Source organism: Anopheles gambiae, chromosome 2 (genome assembly GCF_943734735.2).
Source record: "Anopheles gambiae chromosome 2, idAnoGambNW_F1_1, whole genome shotgun sequence".
NCBI classification, from domain to species: Eukaryota; Metazoa; Arthropoda; class Insecta; order Diptera; family Culicidae; genus Anopheles; species Anopheles gambiae.
Genome location: NC_064601.1, coordinates 64,767,407 through 64,789,690, shown reverse-complemented (window position 1 = coordinate 64,789,690; position 22,284 = coordinate 64,767,407). Strand labels below are relative to the sequence as shown.

Here is a 22,284-nt window from a genome sequence, read left to right as displayed (position 1 = left end):
TGACATAAAACTTCCGGAATTATAAACAATACAAGTTGTAGAGCTTAAGATCCGCAGTAGTCAAATTAGATCCACAAGGGTGCACAGGATTGAAAATTTATTTTGTTCGTGGATTTAACCAATTTTGCATATATCAGGGTGGCCACTCGAATCAGAATTTTAAATTCCCGTTTTTCCCGTTTTTTCCCGGAATTTTTGGAGTTTTCCCGGTTCAATATGCTTCGTGTGCCGGTTTTATCGATACTTTAATTCCAAATTATTTTATCATACGTTTTCAAAAAATTTTATCTAGAGGATGGTTAGTAAACACGGGAATTACGGGAAAGATGGAAACTTGTCATAAAAACTGCATAATAGTTATAAGTGAATTATTCAACAATTTAATATCCAATCTAGAGGTGTGACAACACATTTGAGAACCATTTTTGGCATAATTTCTATCAAATTTGTACAAACAAATTTTCAATCGTGTGCTCGTTTATGGATCTAATTTGGCTACTTTGGATCTTAAGTTATTTAAGTATGTATTCTTTATATTTTCGGAAGTTTTATATGAGCAAACAACTGATGAAAAAACGTCAAAAAAAGCTTTACAAATATTGCTTTTTGGTGGTTTAGCATCATGACACTAACGTGTAAAGACTTTACCCCGTGGCAAAGATATTTTTCATCTGTTATCAATTGTTGATTAACAGATGTCATCACACAACCTTAAAAAAGGGTAACCTGAAGTCATGAACCAACCAGCCACTGAAGAAAGCATACAAATCTGCGAAGAACGGATTTCCTGTTAATTAGCAGCCATTCATTATGCTGTTACTCGCACGACGCTGAAGATAGACCTCACGAATAGATACAGGAGATTTCAGTGGGTTTCCTAATTTTGGGACACTTTCTTGAATATGTTTTACGGGAAGTGTACTTTATGTGATAACAAAACAAAGGAACAACGATAGGACTGCAGAAGCAACGCCACCTCAACCATCAGTGCCAGTGTGGGAACCCAGTCACCCGGGAGGAATGAAGGTAGAGGCCCGAAACCAAAATGCAAAATGCCAATGTACAGACGATGTGTAATTGGGTAACCTTAAAATTGCTAAAGGGGACAAAAATTATCAGTTATGTTCAAAAATTGGGATCGCCCACTAAATCCACCGTTAAATTCTACACGGCCGCAACTTCACGAGAGTTGAATAACAAAAGACGAGTGCAAGGTAGAACGAATAGGCACACCACACCCGAAATATGCAAGAGCCAATATCGGTGAACGTAAGTATTGCACCAGTGCGAATGAGAAGTATAGTACATATATGGCACATCTCACTATATATAAAATCGAAAATCGCCGCAATGACGTGAGAGTAAACATTCAGCAAGAGAGAAAGAAAGCGGTGAGAGCAGAGCTCTCTTAGCAACGCGCGTTGATGCGAAAGGCTTGCCCCAAGCACTATTGCTAGCCCGCGGATGTTGCGGGTAATGGTTACTTAGATGTTTTGTTTGGATAAATCGATTTGAAATCACATGGTATTGGATATAATGAACAATTCTTTAAATAATTAAAGATGCAAATTAGCCACCTGATGATGAGGCCCATCTCATACCCCTTCCCATTATAAATCAAGATTATATTCAAGGCTATATTAAAAAAACATATTTGAAAACTATGCAAAATAGCTTAATTGTGAAATGGTTGATATTCCAATTAATTCAATCATTCATAAAGCCAACCATACTCATTATTGGTGCTTAAGCACCTCAAATACTACATACACCGTCGTCATCAGCAGATAAGTGTTGTATATAATATCCTGTAAAACGGGTTGCTATACCCGGTACGTCGAACATGTACACTCCCTCAAATCTTCTTCTATTTGTCGTAACGTCCTACGCGGACATGCCGGCCTATACAGGCTTTCGAGACTTAATTCATTACCACGTGGCCGGATATTCAGTCCTTGCTGCAGGCGGTCTGTCCATTCTGGGCTTGAATCCCTGAAGGGCATGTTATTGACTCGTTCGAGTTGACGACCACGTACCACGGGACCGCCCCAAATCTACTAAACCCTCAAATCTACTACTCCGCATTACAGGCTGAGTCGGGACAAGGAAAACGCATGACAATAAGATGCAGATGTAAGCGAGAGACCCTAAGCGCCCATATGCTAAAAAACCTTGATGAAATTTCGAGCGAGGAAGCGGCGGGAGTATTGATGGCTTGAAAATTAAAATTGAATTTGTAACGATTTGCTCGCGGGCGGGAAGAACTACTTATTTCAGGATGTCCTTCAGGAACAAAGCACTAAAGGAAGAGATGGTTCATTGCGCAACATAGCTGCAACATACTGCGCGTTAGGTGAGACAACCGTGCGCACTGCATTTAGCCGGATCAGCATCAACTGCAGAACGATCCACAATGAAACTATGCTTACTGTAACGTGCCCAAGAGGGCTGAAAAGATTCTGACTGTATCTATCAAGAATGATGGCGATATCTACCATGTGATGCTATCACCGTACTATGGTGCTAATTAAGAACAACCACGTTATAATTAAGGACATGTCAAATTAGAAGCAAAATCTGAAAGATGTGGGGCTTCAAGAGTAATTAAAGTAGTTTGGCAGTAAACGTGAATTTAGTTAATTGATCTGGAAAGGTTATAACAGTGTTGAACCATTCTTTTCTATAACAGTATAGATTGGAATATTAGAACTACACCGTTGAAATAGTAATGTGTAATAACAATTGTCTCATACACAAATACTAATTCCATTCAATACTTCAAAACCAGTTTCAGGATAGTAAAATAAAATTTTGACGGCGTTTTTGGAAATGACCTTTTTGAAATTTAAGACCGGGAAAATATACATTGAAAATCTCATCAATCTAATCAATCCAAGCATCTATTACTTATTACCTAACGTATGAAACATAAGTCGAAAAAAAGAGTAGAAATGGAATTCGAACCATATTTTTGTAGTTCAATCTTACATTTATGGGCATAAAAAACACAAAATGGATTGAAGCAGAAGTGAGCATTTCAAAAAATTTATGTTTTTAAGTACGCAATTGGGATTGGATCTAAACATATTGTATATGTGTTAGCGGCACCCTAATTCTTTAATCCACTGCAAATCAATACGTTATTCAATTAACACGTCGTAGAGGTTACTACTTAGCTATGCTTTCGTCGCTGGCATATTGCTCAATACGATTGATACTCCTTCACTTCTGTCGCGCTTACATTTGTATGCACCTTGTCGCACCTTACGTTATCGTTTTCGTCTCCAGTTAGCTACTACTGTGTCCAAAAAGTAAGGTGTCATTGGACGTAAAATTTAGCGCGCCAAAAGTAGCCCCATGTTTTTATTTTTCATTTCAGTCAATTCAGTCTTTCAGTCAATATGTATGTTTTTTACATATCTGCCAAATTTCAAGTCGCTACATCATCCCGGCTAGGAGTGACAAATTGTTTTCGGAGCTGCGTCAAGTACCAGTGTCGTCGGTCGGTCGGTGGATGGTCTCCCCGAACGGACGGTCGCCAAAGCCGGTCGAAAATCAATTTTTCGCAAAAATCGCAAAAACTAGCACTAGCGATCTAGCAGTTTTTCCCGGAAAAATAAAATTCCCGTCTAATTCCCGGTTTTCCCGGTTGAGTGGCCACCCTAATATATTATGCCAAAAATATTCTCAAATGTGTTGTTTAACTTTAAGTTAGGATGCTACATTGTTGATTTTTTCGAAAATATTATTTTCATGCATTTATGTGTCCATCTTACCCGTGTCCGTCTTTACCTACCTTTCCCTGCCCGAAATGCCAGTATAGCACCCAATCCACCAGATGAGCAATTTAACTGAATACAACCGGGATAAGGTGATATTTTGTTGAAGGAAATCTCCGCTAGCCTAAGTTATTGGATTGAACTAGACAAAGTTAGAATTACGTTAACTTTAAGACTTAATTTAAATAAATTACAACAGATACGCTCGCACAGCCCGTTACGATTTCCTCACCTGCCATGACCACTACAGACACAGCTTTGTTTACAAACGAACCACATCTTGACCTTAATGAGCGAATGCTTGTTTCCACCACACCTACCAGGTCACCTCCCGAATGCTTAGCCGCTCCTAAAAAACGACCGAAGCGAAACGCTAAACGGACTGATGAATCTGCCGACGCTGGCCCATCGGATGAATAGCAATCTTGCACTGCATCCGGCGATGCACCTCGCTCAGCTCAACCCAGTCTCTCTATCTACTACCAAAATGTACGTGGTCTACGAACGAAAACTACAAATCTTCGCCTGGCGCTATCAGAATCAGAATATGATTTTATCATTCTCACCGAGACTTGGCTTACTCAGTCCATACCTTCTTCGCTCCTCACTGACGATCACTATCATATCTACAGGTGCGATAGGAATCTTTCCAACAGTGCCCTCTCACGCGGTGGGGGTGTTTTAATTGCTTGTTCCTCTTCAATACCGACTTGTGAAATCGCATCGCCTAATACCATACTGGAACAACTTTGGATCAAAACATTGCTGCCAGGTGTCTCTGTTTACATCGGCGTTGTTTACATTCCGCCTAGTCATGCGAATGACCCCGCAGTGATGAACGCTTTACATGATAGTGTACGTGAAATTTCAAGCCGCATTAAAGAGAGCGATTTATTGTATGTCTTCGGAGATTTCAATAAACCTGATATCAGATGGGAGCTGACTAATACATCAGAAGCCACCGATTGCTCTCCATGTTATTCTGTCATGCATTATGTACCTTTATGCAATTCCGTGGCTAATACTGATTTCGTTGATGGGTTGCATAGTACCGGATTATTTCAGTTGAGTGGTATTGCAAATCAATCTGGGCGTCAATTAGATCTGGTCTTCGCAAACCTTGCCGCAACCAATATTTTGTGCGACTCAATCACACCTCTGCACTCTGTGAATGGTACTTCGGCTCTAGAGAACTTCCTCCCATACATAACACACTGTAGTATTCCACTTCTCAGTGAGGACTTTCATCATCATTGGATATGATGATTTATTATCCCGTACAACTATCCCACACCACCAACAGTCACACTCGCAGTACAGTCAATAGAAATTTCTTCAAAACGAATGTGGAACGTATGAATGCCCTTATTGTGTCGTTTGACCGCAATTTTGACTGCTCCAACTTTTCCACTATCGACGAAGCCACCGATTGATTTAGCGTTTTTATGCGCTCAGCGATTAATTCCTGCGTTCCTGTTGCTCAACGAAAGTCTGGCCCCGATTGGTCTAATGCATCTTTAAGACGGTTGAAAAAAATAAAATCAAAAGCCTACGCGGATTACAGTAGAACGAGATCATCGCTGCATAGGAGAATTTTTTTCGATGCACTGAACAATTATCGTCGACATAATCGTGTGCTCTACCGCTCCTTCATTCGCCGTACTGAAAGGCAGCTGTTTTCTAAGCCGACACGGTTCTGGAGCTTCTGGAACAAACGGCGCAATATAAGAAGTATCCCTCCGTCAATGAGCTACAATGGCCAAATTAGTATCGATACATCCGATATTTGCAACACTTTCGCCAATCGTTTCGCTGATGCATTCACCCTTCCTGTTCACAATCCTAACACACTAGCAGAGGCCACTTGCAATACTCCATCGGATGCTATCGATTTTATTATACCCACAATTGACGAAGCATTAATTGCGCGCACACTCAACGATATAAAACCATCTACATCATCTGGACCTGACAATATTCCCGCATACATATTGAAGCTCTGCCGTCAATCACTCGCACCCATTCTTGCCAAAATATTTAATGATTCCCTTATGCGTGGCACGTATCCTGAGTCCTGGAAACACGCGCGAATGATTCCTTTCCATAAAAAAGGCAGTCGACTTCATGCTAGTAATTATCGTGGCATTGTTTCCCTATGCGCTTGTGCAAAGGTGTTTGAGCTCATTCTATACAATCCGCTACTCACAGCAGTTCAAAACTATATGAGCCCTAGTCAGCACGGATTTCTCCCAAGGAGATCTTCCACCACAAATCTTGCCGAATTTGTTAGTTACTGCTTCGACAACATGGATCGTGGTACTCAAGTTGATGCAGTATATATCGACTTCAGGGCTGCGTTCGATAGTATCTCTCATGATATTCTACTCTCGAAGCTAAAAAAACTCGGTTTCCTCGACTGGCACATCACCTGGCTGCGTTCTTATTTAACTGGTCGTTCGTACTACATAAGCATAGGATCTCATCGTTCTCACTCCTTCACCAGCTCCTCCGGTGTGCCTCAAGGGAGTAATTTGGGACCGCTACTCTTCCTCATCTATATAAATGATCTATCTTTCGTTTTACCGCCAGGCCAACACCTAATGTACGCCGACGATGTAAAAATATTCGCTCCAGTTAGAAACGACAGTGACTGTGTACGCCTTCAAACGATCCTTGAGAATCTGGATAGCTGGTGCAGCAGAAACGCCCTCCAAGTGTGTGCTGATAAATGCCAGTGTATATCATTCAGCAGAGCCCGTCACCCCATCACGTTTACATACACTATGCTCAACACGGCTTTGGCTCGCACGACATGTATCCGTGATCTGGGGGTGCTACTCGATCAGAAGATGTCATTTCGCCCTCACATTGATAGCGTTGTTGCGAAGGGAAATCAGCTACTTGGTTTAATTACGCGGACCTGCAGCGAGTTTACCGATCCCATGTGCGTCAAGTCTATCTTCTGTGCCATCGTAAGGTCGTGCCTGGAGTACTGCTGTCCGATCTGGTGCCCGCTTGGTGTTGGTGACATCAATCGCCTCGAAGCCATTCAACGGAGACTCACCAGGTACGCGGTTCGACTCCTTCCATGGCAATCCCACCACGCTCGGCCCACCTACCATCAGCGGTGTCTGCTTCTCGGACTTGAACCACTCTGCTCTCGACGTAAAAACGCCCAATGCCTTTTCATATTCCGGCTCCTTAACGGAGAGATCGATTCCCCGGCATTACTAGCCAGCATCAATTTGTTCGCTCCCTGTCGGATTCTTAGATCTAATTTCCATCTCCGTGTACCGCGTACCCGCAACAACCATAGCCAGGGACACCCCATTATACGTATGTCCCTCGAGTTCAATGAAGTGTTAGATTTGTTCGATTTTAGTATGTCTACTTCTACGTTCAAGGAGAAATTGCGTCTACGTCACATTTAATGTTAGCTAGAGGTCTATTTATATGTTATAAATGATCATTGTCATATATATCTTAATTTAATTATAAGGTTGCCGATTAGACACGATGGTCCGTCGGTTGTGTATGAAAATAAATAAATAAATAAATAAATAAATAAATAAATTAAGTTGTAAGCAAAACGGCCGGGCCGTCCCTACTGAACAATATAAAAAATAATAAAATTTTGCGTTCACATACCACGAATCTTCGCTGGGGACAATTATCGTAATTTAATAAAATGATTCGTAAAACACGGGTTTTTGTTGTAAGAAATGCACAATACAGGGTTTTCGAGGATTATATAGACATGTTCAGCGAGTTGTAGATTCGTTCAGGCATATAATAGACTCTTTCAGCGAGATATAGAATTGTTCGGATGTAGGTGTAGACATGTTCGGTTATACTGTAGAGCTGTCACTTTCGTACCCCTTGGACTGCAAGTTGGATCATTCTCATCAGAAGGTAAACAAACGGTTTTCGAAAAAATATGCTTTTTTCAACTAATTTATGCATTAAACAGCTTGGAGAATGATTATTAGCTACTTTTAGGACTTTTAAGAATGAAAAATTGAACCCTGCGGCACAGTGTGTAAACAAAACAAATGACAGCTCTACAGAATCGCTGAACATGTCTACACCTACATCCGAACAATTCTATATCTCGCTGAAAGAGTCTATTATATGCCTGAACGAATCTACAACTCGCTGAACATGTCTATATAATGCTCGAAAACCCTGTAATGACAACCGCTAGAACATTTAGGACTTGGAAGCAATCGAAAACTAATGTTTAAGGGCCCTGTCTGTGCTTCGTCGCATGCAATTTTATCGCACGTGCTGTTAAGCGATTTTTCGATTCATATTAAGATTATTTGATGATTTTAATAGTTTGACGTTGACGTTTGACGAAAAAAATAGTTTGAGGTTGTTCCTTCAAAACACCACACAATTAGTTTGACAGATAACATCGGATGCGGCGTCCGACGTAATCATTTTTTTTTTTTTCAAAAATCAAAAATCGCACGTCAGAGCGTTTCTAAATACACCGAGACTGCAGGTGAGAGATGGCTGTGAGAGAATTGATAACCGGTTTCTCACGCCGGTGTGTGTAGAAGCTCCGAAAAGTGCCGAGATGAGACTTTTAAAATGATGTTGAAAAAATCTATTTTAATCACTAAAATGAAGTCAAAAAAGTTTCTTTTACTTTTTAATAATATTTCTACAATTATTAGATAGCAAAAATGCAAACTATAATTGATCGTCCGCCATAAACTCCCAATTCAGTCGCTGTCAAAGCATGCTGTTAGTTATTTTCTCAGCTGCTTTCTCGGTGTATGTAGTGTACGTTTGTTTACATTGCACATTAGCTGGTTGCTGTGATGCGTTATCTGACAGATATTTCACCTGTCAAATAGTTCATTTCGCTGTATATTTCACCTCGTCTGGTCTTGCGGTTAGGCCAGGGTCTATAAAAATGTTGCGGGAACATTTGTTGCCAAATCGTATGGACGAACTGTTAAACTAATGTTGCGGGAACATTTTTGTTGCAAGAGAAACAAATCGATTTGTTTCATGTTTATGTGTTGCAGGAACATTTTCGGACTTGTTTGCATAGCAAAACGGATAAAACATAATTTCAACTTAATTTTAAAATGTTTTTGTGAGGAAATACGAGCACATTTTTTTAAATAAACAGAAATATCAATAAATGTTGCCGCAACATGTTCATAGACCCGGGCCTTATCCGTCCAATTATGGATAGCTTGGATTGCTCGAGAAAGATTTGCCACAGGCTGATAGACTTCCCCTACCTCAGTGAAAAAGTGTGTTTGTCAGATATTTTTTAGAAGAATATATTAGCAGAATATGCCGTGTCTGAACGCGGCTAATGGGGCCCCTGGCTGCCGATCACCGATGAATCCGCCACTAGATAAGGTACATATGTTCTGCAGTTTTGTTCTCTCATTTATCCAAAAAACTTGAAATAATATGTGAGTTAATATTAAATAATTTCTCTATGTGATGGTTTGCAATGTGACTAAGTAAGTATAATTTTTAAAGCTTCTGATCGAAAAAGATTTTCTCTAAAGTTTGAGTTATTAATCAATGAATCAATCAAGAAGTATCAGGATCAAACACTTACAAAAGAACACCGCAATTACCACACAAACCAAAAGCACGCGTGTATGTCAGATAAAATGTTAATTAAGTAATAAATGTAAATAAAATGCGTTTTTGGAGTTTGAATGAATTTGTGTGGGCGTACATAGTTTGGTTTTGGTTTTCACTGATGAAGTGTTGTTGATTGATCAGTTTTATGGTTATAGGCATACATATATGATTCAACAAAATACACCATGATTAATCATGACTGATAGACATAAATTGTATAAATTATGTCCCTTTATTTAAAATTTTCGAGGTTGACGTAATACTTGCCTACTTCATACAGTAATAAATGTCTTGTGCCTGTATACATAGTCATGTTCATTTTCTGTTAAAGGTACAAAATCCAATTTTATGAGTGAATTAGGTGTAGTATTTAAATTTACTCATTTTTCCTTAAAGGCACTTACGGATATTTTATTTGTTTTTCATTCGATATTGTACAACGTGAAGCTTGTTTTTGTTGAGAATAAATTTTGTTCATGCTGTTAACAAACATGCATTTTTATGTTTGCTTTGATAAACATGTCTAATCATTATACTACTATTTCAATTATTGTGTAAGGAAGTATTATCGAAAACGAATATTATATAATATAATATATATATATATATATATATATATATATATATATATATATATATATATATATATATATATATATATATATATATATATATATATATATATATATATATATATATATATATATATATATATATATATATATATATATATATATATATATATATATATATACATCTGAGGTTTCTGTAAGTTCAACTAGTGCCATTAATCCGAATACGCTGCTTTTTAAATTTTGGGCTCTAATATATCTTACCAACTTATAACTGGGGTGGTCTCGTGGTAGAGTCGTCAACTCGAATGACTTAACAACATGCCCGTCTTGGTTTCAAGCCTAGAATGGACCGAACCCCGCTGCAAGATGACTGCCCAGCTGTTCGTGGTACTGAATAAAGTCTCATAAACCTGTATAGGCCGGCATGTCCGCGTAGGGCGATACGCAAATAGAAGAACTTATTACTTCTACGTAAAATATAATTATTTGAATATACTTTTTATTTGTGGCATTTCCATGAAATGCCGTTTGAGATATTTTCAGGCTTGCATAACTTTTACATTGATCTTTTCCAAACGTATATGATTACTTCATCGATAAATTAACAAGCTAACAACAAATTCTATTGAGCATATCCGAGGATAGTAAAGATGCTCTGAAAAATTCGATTGCTTCTTAAACAGGGAAATAAATTGCAAAAATGATTACAAAAAGGCCATGCACGGCAAGATGTTATGGACGGATTGTTCTTGGAATTCATTCTTAACGGGGCTCGGGCTCTCACATGTGAATGGAAGCTGCAGTATAACGTGCCTCGCCACGTCGCCATAACCACTTGTTAGGACGATACTGTAAAAAAATACATTTTTATAAACAGAAAAATAAATATAAAGACAAATGTAAAAAAAAACTTTTGTGTCGTGAGAATATACACTAAAGGTTTATAATGCAAACGAAAAATAAAATACAGTATTCTCTCCGAGTTACACGACAGTCAAGTCACCCGAATTATTAATTTGGATAGTTCATGTATCATATCTGTACAATTCTATCCAACAATTGTCAAACGCAAAATAAACTACATTTTTTCCAAAAATAAAGTTTAAAATCCATAAAAAGTCAGAATTAACCAAATTTTCTATACAAATTATATTAAATACATACTTAGTTTTGATAAGAGTACAAAATTTAATCAAAAATAGATATTATAGATATAGATATAGATATAGATATAGATATAGATATAGATATAGATATAGATATAGATATAGATATAGATATAGATATAGATATAGATATAGTTCAAATACATTGTGGCTGAAAATCGCGATATTTGACTTGCATGAACATTTTAACTACGCGAATGTCTCCGGAACGCATTATTCGCGTTACTCAGCAAAATACTGTACAGGCGGTCCCCGAGATACACGGTTAATGGGGCCGAGAACGGCCGCAAAAGACCACGTATCTCGAAATTTCCACGTAAGTCGAATCTCGTAATTTCCAGCCAAAATATAACTAATTTTCGTATAATTTTGCACCTAGGGGGTGGTTTTAATTAATCTTTAATCTACTTAATTAATTAATTGATATGATTCTGACTGAATCGAACAGTTTTAAACATTTCGAAATGGTTTTTAATATTCGATCAAAAGGGAAATTATTTGAGATTTGACAAGTGTTGTGTCAAATCAGGACAATTTGCTCTAAGAACTATCAAATTTAGAAAACCGCGTATCTTTGAATCCGCGTTTCAGTATCTTGAGAACTACCTGTACTTATTTTTAGGAAAGAAATACGGTAAAACAAAGAAAAAAATGTTTGCATTAAAATTTCTGCCAAAGCTTTTGAGTGACTATTACGTAGGCGTATAAATATTACGAAAAATGTGTCAAGCTTAACTTGGAAAATGTCTGATAAACCAACCTTTTTCCATTTGAAAATCTACACAGTAGAAATAATTGAATGCATTTGGAAGAAACAGGCATCATAATTATTTCAACGTATGAACGAGATATCATTTGTTTAATTAATTAGAGATTTACTTACCCTAATTAACAATTGTCCACTTTTCGTGTGTGGGTTTCGGTAGGCATATAACACCCAACAGCCGCATATTAGCATAATTAAAATGATAACAAGCAGAGAAACTATCAGTTTGTTGCTCGAACCACTATCCATGTCAGTTGTATGATATAAGTGGGCTTTGTTGACAAATTCTTCTTTTTTAGATCCATTATGAATATAACTTCCATTCTGGGCGACGCCATTTGTGTTTTGATGAAGTTTGTCATCTTGTGCTGGTTGATAATTATCTCTTATGCTACTGGTGCTATTGTACCTATCCGTTATTTTGGATGTTACGTCCATAGATTCTCCATAATTATTACCTTTTTGCCCAAGAGCAGGACAGTATAATATCTCAGAAATTGTTGTTGCTTCACATCCTATAAATTACGACACATAAATTTTTATGTTTTGGTTTATTTTACTGATTTTTTCCAGCTTACCTTTATGTACCCAATCTTGGCGCTTACGATCTGTTCCAGTTGAACATCGATTCATGGTTGGACACCATAAACACTAAAATGCATGAAATGTGAATAATTGTAATTTGGTTTATGTTGTTCGTTACGAAATAAATCTACTATTACCTCAAAATCGGCTCCTTCATGAGTTATACAAGATTCACAATCTTTAAATGAGAAACAAGTAGGGAGAGATGTTAATGTAATAATAGTATCATTCGTCACTTCAGTTTGTCCAAAATTAACACGATGATATTCGTAAATGGTTTTTTGTTTGGTACCTATTGATAGAGGGAATAATAAAATATATTAATAAAAAATATACCAATACTTACAACAATACATCGCTACTCTTGATCACCATGGCTAGTGGTCATTGGCTTACTTACGCATGATTGTTTTATCAATTATATACGCATCTGAAAGTCCTATTTTAACTGGATGGTTTTTCATCAAAGGATTTTCAAATATGTGTTGAATACTGATAGGGATTTTTTTGTATGCAAACACTATATCACCAGATTTATTCAATGTAACGCTGAATGTGAATGTACCATTGCTAGGACGATCTTGAAGAATCACATTTTCCCATACCACGGTAAATGTTTCGCCTAGAAGATTTTTTGGACTCATTTCAAATGATTTTTTAGCCATGTGTAATTAAATTCAATATTACCATCATCTCGATATTTGACAAAGGAATTGTTGGACAATGCAGTATCAAAATTAGCCATCAAAGGAGCTATATATTGCGTCGATGCCAACCACGAATGCACATAGTCCCCGGTGTATAAAAATCCTCCGCTTGCGATTGTTACATTACGAATAGGGAAGCCGTAGAATGGGAAATCGAATGATAAAATCATAGTCTGTAAACGAAAACCAAAAACGATACATAATAACCATCAAAATACAACTCAAAGATTGTTGATAGATGTTGAAGAAGAACGAATCGCTAATCCATAGGCCTCAAAACACGACCCGAAAACTCGAGGCAAAAGCTCAAAAATCTAAAATCTTTACGTCAAAAAGATTTCGGTTCGTTTAGCCGCGTTTCGGGCACCATCGAGCGGACAAAACCGATGCCATTTGAGGCAAACAAAAATTATTGAAGAAATTTCACCAAATAAAAATAAATACTCATTTAATGCGTGTTTTAAGAGTGGTTGGCTGCCGGGCTATTCGCGTGACAATACTTTTGTTTGGTTGTGATAATGCTCTTCTTTTTCATTTTCACATCTGCAATGCTGTCATTGTGAGTTTTCGGGCTCTTGTAAAAAAGATTTCAGATAAGCTGTTCAATGAGGTACTTTGATCTACGCGGCATGAAATTTTGAGCTACTTATTGTCGCGTGAGACGTTGTCGCTCTATGTCTATTTTAACGATGACGTAAAGTTTTCGCCTTTTGACCAAACACTTTTCGACATTTCGCTTCATGCCCGAGGCCTTAGGAATTTAAAATGCAGTTAACATTACAGAAAGCAAGCAGACAATTTGAAGATATTTTGATCTGCCATCTTTTGCTATCGAACCAAAAAAGTGCACGGAATAGATACATACAGTTGCTCGCCGGTGTGAATTAGAAAGCAGCATATTGACGGTAAGGTTGGTAGATATTTTTTTCCAAAACTCTTCGCTCATAGTTTTATCAGTTGACCAAGTGCTTTTGTAGTATAAATGATTATCTTCAAACGTTTTAGTTATGTTATGTTCTTGAAGAGTGCTGTTCAATTCTGTTTCGGTGCGTTCGATGGTATCGATGTTGATTGCATCGCTGATTGGATCCCTAGTTGATGAGTCCTGCAACATTTTACAACTATTACTATGGTGTTCATTGCGTTAAACTAAACAATCAAGTAATTTGTACGTATGATGTATAACAATGCAGCGGGGGCCAATTCGCGCGGCAACCTATTTGCTGCCGATTCGTAAGCACGAACTGTTTAACACATGTTGCGGTTTTTTTTGTTGATAAAGATTCAAACCAATATGTTTCTTTTTATTTGCATCAGGAACATTTTTAAAGAAATATTCAAAACTTAACAAATGCAAAACAGTCCCTACATAATTTTGAATTATTTTTAAGTGCAAATGTGCTAAGCTTTAGAAATTAATTGAGAAATCTGAATGTATTAAATAAATTAAATTAATTAGGAAAAAATTAAAAATTCTGAACCTGTTACCATTAAATTAATGTTGCCGCAACATTTATGTTTTACACCGGTCTTGAAGTGACAAATTTACTTACGGCAATTAGTGATGTATTAAGACCAACAGCTCCCAGCTTTGTTGGACTAGGGAAAACGCTTTTGTTTGCGCTCTCTTCATCATTCGGAAAAACTTTTTTCTGTCCTGTACCATTAAAACCGAGCAAGTGTGTCGTTTCCCCGTTGAAATTTAGTGAAGCAGCCGCTGTCATAGAATGCCCTTTTTTACCATTCAGATTCTCTTGATACAGCTTTTGTTTAGACATACTTTTCTTGTTTTCATCCAGCGGTAAAATTGATCTATTAAACGGCATGTCTCCTGTTCCGGATTCGTTTGTATTACCATTCCCATTACCTGAAGCTAAAGGCACTACTGAACTGATTCCAATTTCGGCAGGGTCGGACTGCAGATATTTTCTTGGCACTATAAAGATATAGGAATGCACCAAATTATTTTCGATTTTCAATATGTTTAAGTTTTGTACTTAATATAAATCCTTAGGTACTTTTCATCTAACTTAAGAATCTGCGAAATGTTTACCTTTAACACAAACGCAAAGTTGAAGCAGGGATAAACATATCAACCAACTTATAGATCCTCGGATAATAAGCATCATTCTCATCATTGTCGACAATATAAACTATTTTCACTTCTATCACTTCCGTTTTTTACCGATCCCAAACAAAACACTTCGAAATTGCGAGAATACCAATTTGTAATGTATATGGTTTGTTATGCTATTTTACCTTCCTTTCCTCGCATTGATATAATGCAAATGAGTAAATGTACATCAATGTGACCATTAATAGATCAATTTTTGCTTAAAAGGATATCTTGTTGCTGTAAAATGACGCGTGTTCAATCCATATTTCAATAATTCATTAACACTCCATAACACTGCTGCCGAAATTTTTTGACATGCTATTTACATCATCTTTTCCATGTATCAGACTACACTTCGATCATCCGTGTTTATTTGTTTTAACTGATCAACCGGGCTCGATTTTCGTTCCCATTTGACCGCAGAGTGACCAGAAATACCGATTTATCTGTACAGGCGGTCCCCGAGATACACGGTTAATGGGGACCGAAAACGGCCACAAAATACCGCGTATCTCGAATTTCCGTGTAAGTCGAATCTCGTGGTTTCCAGCTAAAATATTAGTAATGTTCGTGTAATTTTGCAAGTAGGGGGAGGTTATAGTTACTTTATGAATTAGTTGTGTTATGTCTACGTTCTCAACTTAACTTGACGGTAAACAAAACATAAACAGTCTCAGATTATAAAACTTATATCTATTACAATGAAACTTATATTCTACAAATCCTTAGACGGAGACCCGCTCACGTCTATCTCTCGGCTCGGCTCGTGGGGGAGTGACCTCTTCGTGCTTGCTTTGTCTCCAGGTGACAGTCCCTGTCACCTGAGAGAAGGAGGCCCATGCAGCATCTGCACCTGTAAGGCCGTCTACACGAGGGCACTCCCCAACAAGTTGATATGATTCTGACTGAATATAACAGTTTTAAACCATTTGAAATAGTTTTTAACATTCGATCAAAAGGGAAATTATTTGGCAATTTAAAATTGATGTGTCAAATCAGTACAATTTGCTCAAAGAATTGTCAAATTTAGAAAACCGTGTATCTCCGAATCCGCGTATAAGAGGTACCGTGTATCTCGGGGACCGCCTGTATTTCTTCTTATTTTTGATATGCTTTTTGAAATCGTACCGAAAATCATGGTGTATGGATATTAGGAGATGAAGTGCTTCAGAGCAAATTGACATTTCGCGACATGACATAACAATACTGGGGGCTCCGGTATTAAAAACGGGAAGGGATGGTGGGGGATATAGAAAATTGTATGCGATTTGACATAACAATTCTCGATGATGGCACCCGGCAAACGCGCTAATAATTCACCTCCTCAATAAACACACCTTGCCGAAAATCACATATTTCTGACTTTTATAACCGTAGCAATAGACAGCCGGTCTCGTAGTACAGTCGTCAACTCGTACGACTTAACAACATGTCTGTCATGGGTTCAATCCCCAAACAGACCGCCATACGTAGGATTGACTATCCTGCTATGGAGGGGAATCAATTAGTCACTGAAAGCCAAGCCCACAAGTGGGTACACCCAAGTAGCACAATCTTGTTAAGAAACCGTTAAAAGTATGCCTAAAAGTATTACTTTTAGCTTTCCATACAGCAGTAATTCCAGGGCTTAAAACACTGCGTAACGCTTTCCTGGCTTCGTCAATGTTTCGTTAAAATTTAAAATTCAACCGGTATTTTTAACGAAAGGATCAAAATTAACGAAAAAATCGACAAAGATGGCAATATGTTTCTTTCCGTTTTAGTCATCATGTATCTATTTCTTCGTTGAGCTACAGTTTTCATTTTTTATGAATTAAATTAATGAAATTTGTATTTTTTGTATTAATTATCCACCATATTGGTTGGATCCTACGGCGGGACATTTGTCGCTATCGTCCCGCAAATGATCCGGCGCGGTGAAGACATCCCGATGGAACTGCTTAACTTCGGTGCGTAAAAGAGGGCTACAGCGCGGGGCGTCACGGTGCGGCCTCATTGTACGCGGCATTTCCATGCCTTCTGCTGATAAGGCCTGTGTCGTACTGGACGGCCAGTGTTTCACGATCTAGTGCACCTTGCTGTTTTCATACAACCGACTGAGATCCGTCTCCTGTCCGGATGGTTGTTGTTGTTACTGTCTCCGTAGGCGTCGTTCGATTTCAGTGCCCAAACGGATGCCTTTTGCGGGAAGAATTCTTCTCGTGCACCATATTTACCGAGGTGCACCATCATTCCACAGCCGCCGCCACCAAACGCTTGCGTGCTCTTGCGCCGCAGGTTCATCAGTATCGCACTAGAGAGCGAGGCTATCCCGGTGGCTGTAGGCGGCCGTCGTACAGCTGTTGACCACCACAGATTATGGAAATGTGGGACAAGGGGCGCATGTTGCGGCTAGTGCAGTGCTGACGGTAGTGCACGACCGCGAGGCAGGAACAATATTGGACGGCGTCTTTCTCTGTATTTGATGGAGCGGGCGGAACTCTACCACCGAGTTTAAATGCTGCGAGAAATATTAAAAATATAGTTAATGCGATGATAATGGTGATAAAGATACACTAACCTGTTGTACAAGCTTGAAAATACACAAATTACAAGCTGTAAAATTTGCGGCTGCTTGCTTTTCTTGTCGCCTTTCATCACACACGAAGCTTGACGAACTTTTTGACATTACGAATGGCGGCGCAGCACATACAGTATATCTCAAAAAGTATCTTCATCAAGAGCAAATTAATTTAAACAAATAATTTAATGATTTTAAGTATAATATATTTTTAGTTTTGAAAATGGTATGCGATGTATTAATACGTCGAAAATCTCCATTAAAATAAAATAAAATATTTTTTCTATTTTTTTTAAACTGTCATATCAAATGAAGATGAACTGAAATCAAATATTAAACATGTGATTAAAATAATGAAATGTTTTGCAATTAAAATCAGAGTGCTTAATTAAATAAATATTAAAAATAAAATGGTTTTTAAACCCTGCTTAAACTACATAGAAACTACATAGCGTTGACAAAATTTGAATAACACTGTCAGTTATATTGGCCTGAGTCAAAAATAACAAGGTAACGGAACATGTCGTTATGCTGTAACGCAAGCAAATGTCATATTCCCTTAAGAAACTCTATTTGATTTTTAACGGCTTTAAGAAACTGTTAATAATCAAATAGAGTTTCTTAAGGCTACTTGGGCAGGCAGGCCTTGATCGAAATCGGTTGTTGAGCCAACGAAGAAGAAGAAGAAACAATAGACGATGCGCAATCTCAGATTGCGCATACAGTCTGTTCCCGAGTTACAGGACTCTAGTGCATTTTGACAATTCGTCACTTGACGTAAGGTCCCCAGGATTCTTTACATTTATTAACTTTGGAACTTTGTTTACATTTATTAAATTTGTTCATATAATTTATCTACCCAATTTTTTCGATTAAATATTCTTTAAAAATATCCCAAATAGCCAGCTCGTACTTTATAGCTGATTTAGGGCTGTTTAACGAAAAATCGTTCCGATGTCGTACTTTGTGGCTGATTAAGAGATAGACGATACTTTGCGGAACTATGGAGCTTTTTAACAGGCACATGGTACTCTTTGGAACTTTGCGTCTGATTAACACTATGTGTAGGGTTCATGATGGAACTTTAAGGCTTGTTAAGAACGTGTACCGAACTTGGTGGAACTTCATAGCTTTTTAATGCATGACATCGGTACAAGGTGGGTCTTGTCAAAGTGTCAAAGACAGACGCCGCCAATCATTTCATTGCTGCTATACAAGTTAGATTAATTCTTTGAAGAAGGGATTTTGAAGGAAGTGATTGTGATTTTACAGTAAATTATGATACGTTTCATGTAATTTATGAAAATTGAGGATTTAAAAATATACTCATGTACACAAACAAAACAAATCCTGTTGTTTATTTCATCCATGACGCTTGCTTGAAAATAAAACACAAAGAAAAATAATCCCCGGCACCGTAGCTTAAGGAAGCTGCTTAGGCGCTTTTTAGAAGGACCGACTGGAACTTTGATGCTGTTTATCTACTGCAAAAGGCGAATTAGAGCAGCGATCTTTAGCGTGCCAAAATGAGCTGCTTAAGCAATTCTGGCTATTTGGGATATTTTGGACTTTGCGAGTTCTTATTAAACATTATAACATGGATTAAAGTGTGTTATTTTGTTTTATTCCGTGAATTTATTCTATAATTCATTGTGTTTTCGACATTTTTGGAGATAAAAATTAAGAAAACCATTATTTTTTCAATTTTCACATCGATTCCTTATTATCGACGAGCCGCATGGACAATTTACGTGAGATTAGAACTCATACTCACATGATTTTAAATTTCGTGCATAAACAAATCATCAAATCTTTTGTTAATATATCTCATTTTTTCGATAAAAACTAATAACACACAAAAATGCACATAATAACAAAGAAATCTGTTCTATTTGCTAAGCTTTGTGTGCGGAAACCAATGGTTAACGGTTCAAAAATGACGTAAAGTCCCTCAACTATGGCGACCCCCCAAAGGCCCTAATCCACCACCTGATATTTTTAATCCACCTTGGTTTGATATATTTATCTATCAAAAAAAATATATATATCTCGGACATACTGGTGTCCCCCGAGATACGACTGTATTTGGGACCGAAAAAATGTCCTAAAGCAAGGCGTAAGTTGAAATAGTCGTATGTCGAATATCTGTGAATATAAAGTTTATAACCGAAATTGAAGAGTCGGAATCTATGAAATCGTATATTTTATTAAAAATAATGTACGATAATTTATTAATTTCCCTCCAAAAGCCGTTTACACGACATAGATATTCAAGATCGGGGTGTTGTGGAATCTGAGGAAATATCCCAAGTAGCACAATCCTGTTAAGAAACCGTTAAAAGTATGCCTAAAAGTATTACTTTTAGCTTTCCATACAGTCTTTCCCCGAGTTACGCGACACTCGAGTTACGCGAATTCGAGTTACGCGAATTTTTATTTTTGACAGTTCAGATGTCAAATCAGTACAATTTTCTCCATCAATTGTCAAATGAAAAATAATTACCGATAAATAACCAAATTTTCTACACCAATTGCATCAAATAAGTATTAAATTACATAAATGAACTAAATTCAATCAAAAATTATGATAAATAAAGTATATTTTTGCTGTAACATGTGATATTCGACTTACGCGAAAATCCGAGTTACGCGAATGTCTCCGGAACGCATTATTCGCGTAACTCGGGGAAAGACTGTACAGCAGTAATTCCAGGGCTTAAAACACTGCGTAACGCTTTCCTGGCTTCGTCCATGTTTCGTTAAAATTTAAAATTTAGCCGGTATTTTCAACGAAAAAGATAAAAATTAACGAAAATATCGACAGAGATGGCTATATTGCTGTTTCTCTTTCTATACGAATTTTCTAGATCTTCGTTAAGTTGCAACAAAAGGTTTTTAAATTACATGGAATAAATGCATAAATTCACCACAAATACTTTTATTCGACATTTCATCGTTTTGTCACTGCTTATTGTCACTGTATCACATATGTTTCATTCATTCCATGGGTTTCTTCCATCAATTTAGCATGGAGGTTAGCTGCAGCCGTGGACGGAAAACACGATGTCCGAACGCTATCCGAATCGAAAATGCTGCGAAATATAAAACTTATGTAGCTCATGTGAAGAGATTGGTAACATCGATACACTGACCTGTTGTAAAAGCATGATGATACACAAATTAAACGATAGCTGATAGAATTTGTCGCAGGCGCTTGGTTTTGTTGCCATCTACACACAATACACACGAAGCTTGACGAACTTTTTGACATAAGAAATGGAGGCGCCATGTACGTGACCATGTACAGTATGTCTCAAAAATTATCATCATCAAGAGTATATTGTTTTATACAAAAATTGTTTTTTTTATGACGATTTATCTCATTAGCATATCCTTCATCAAACTCATTGCATATAATATTTACAAATATGAAATATTATTTTTTTATTATCATTTTTTTATTAGCACCGTAGATTCAAGTGAAGGAAAAAAGAAAAAAATATTTTTTCGTACCGTTAAACAAACAAATATTTTGTTGTGATAGTAAATGCACATTATTATTTAAATAAGAATGAAAAAAAATCCAAATATTGAAACAATGAAACTGGTGTAGATAAAATTTGAAAAACACTGTGTGTTATATTGGCTCGAATGAAAAAAAAAACAGGGTAACGGATTACGTCGTTATGCTGTAACGCTGACAAATGTCACATTCTCTTAAGAAACTCTATTTCATTTTTATAGGCTTTAAAATACTGTTAATAATCAAATAAAGTTTCTTAAGGCTACTTGGGATGTTTGAAACGGTTATCTGCACAGAAATTCAAAAAAATATATCAATTTCGTCTCAATGACATCTTTCAACTGTCAAAATCGAAATCGTCGTATCCAAGGTGTGTTTATTAAGGAGGTGAATTGTTAGCGCGTTTTCCGGGCGCCATCATTGAGTATTGTTATGTCAAATCGCATACAATTTTCTATACCCCCCTCCAGCCCTCCCCGATTTTAATACCGAAGCCCCCAGTATTGTTATGTCAAGTCGTGAAATGTCAATTTGCTCTGAAGCACTTCACCTCCTAATATCCATACACCTTGGTCGTATCTGCGAATCGTCGTAATTCGAGGGGGTCGTAACTCGGGGGACGCCTGTATACAGGCGGTCCCCGAAATACACGGTACCTCTTATACGCGGATTCGGAGATACGCGGTTTTCAAAATTTGACAATTCTTTGACCAAATTGTACTGATTTGACACATCAATTGTAAATTGCCAAATAATTTCCGTTTTGATCGAATGTGAAGAACTATTTCAAAGGGTTTTAAACTGTTATATTCAGTCAAAAGCATATCAAATAATTCATAAAGTTAGTAAAACCGCTCCCTACTTGCAAAATTACACGAATATTAG

The 22,284-nt window shown here is 37.3% G+C and overlaps 1 protein-coding gene and 1 long non-coding RNA gene across 4 annotated transcripts; both read right to left on the bottom strand.

Moving 5' to 3' along the window:
* Positions 1 to 10,455: 10,455 nt before the first annotated feature.
* Positions 10,456 to 15,675, bottom strand: LOC1278574 (plexin domain-containing protein 2). 3 transcript variants are annotated; one of them, XM_061642196.1, is made up of 11 exons: positions 15,254 to 15,675; positions 14,981 to 15,136; positions 14,754 to 14,917; positions 14,066 to 14,305; positions 13,181 to 13,373; positions 12,894 to 13,115; positions 12,631 to 12,785; positions 12,487 to 12,559; positions 12,026 to 12,423; positions 11,903 to 11,920; positions 10,456 to 10,825 (listed from the first exon to the last, which is right to left on the bottom strand). In XM_061642196.1, the coding sequence occupies exons 1-11, from the start codon at positions 15,336 to 15,338 to the stop codon at positions 10,757 to 10,759; spliced, it is 1,773 nt and encodes a 590-aa protein (XP_061498180.1). In that variant the 5' UTR covers positions 15,339 to 15,675; the 3' UTR covers positions 10,456 to 10,756. The 3 variants fall into 3 exon arrangements, with proteins under 3 accessions (XP_061498180.1, XP_001689106.1, XP_061498179.1); XM_001689054.2 differs by having other exon boundaries at positions 14,754 to 15,136; XM_061642195.1 differs by lacking the exon at positions 11,903 to 11,920 and having other exon boundaries at positions 14,754 to 15,136; positions 15,254 to 15,673.
* A 1,437-nt stretch (positions 15,676 to 17,112) lies between these two features.
* LOC133391379 (uncharacterized) lies at positions 17,113 to 18,021 on the bottom strand. Its single transcript, XR_009764884.1, has 2 exons — positions 17,877 to 18,021; positions 17,113 to 17,816 (listed from the first exon to the last, which is right to left on the bottom strand). It is a non-coding gene; the product is annotated as an uncharacterized LOC133391379 (long non-coding RNA).
* Positions 18,022 to 22,284: the final 4,263 nt, after the last annotated feature.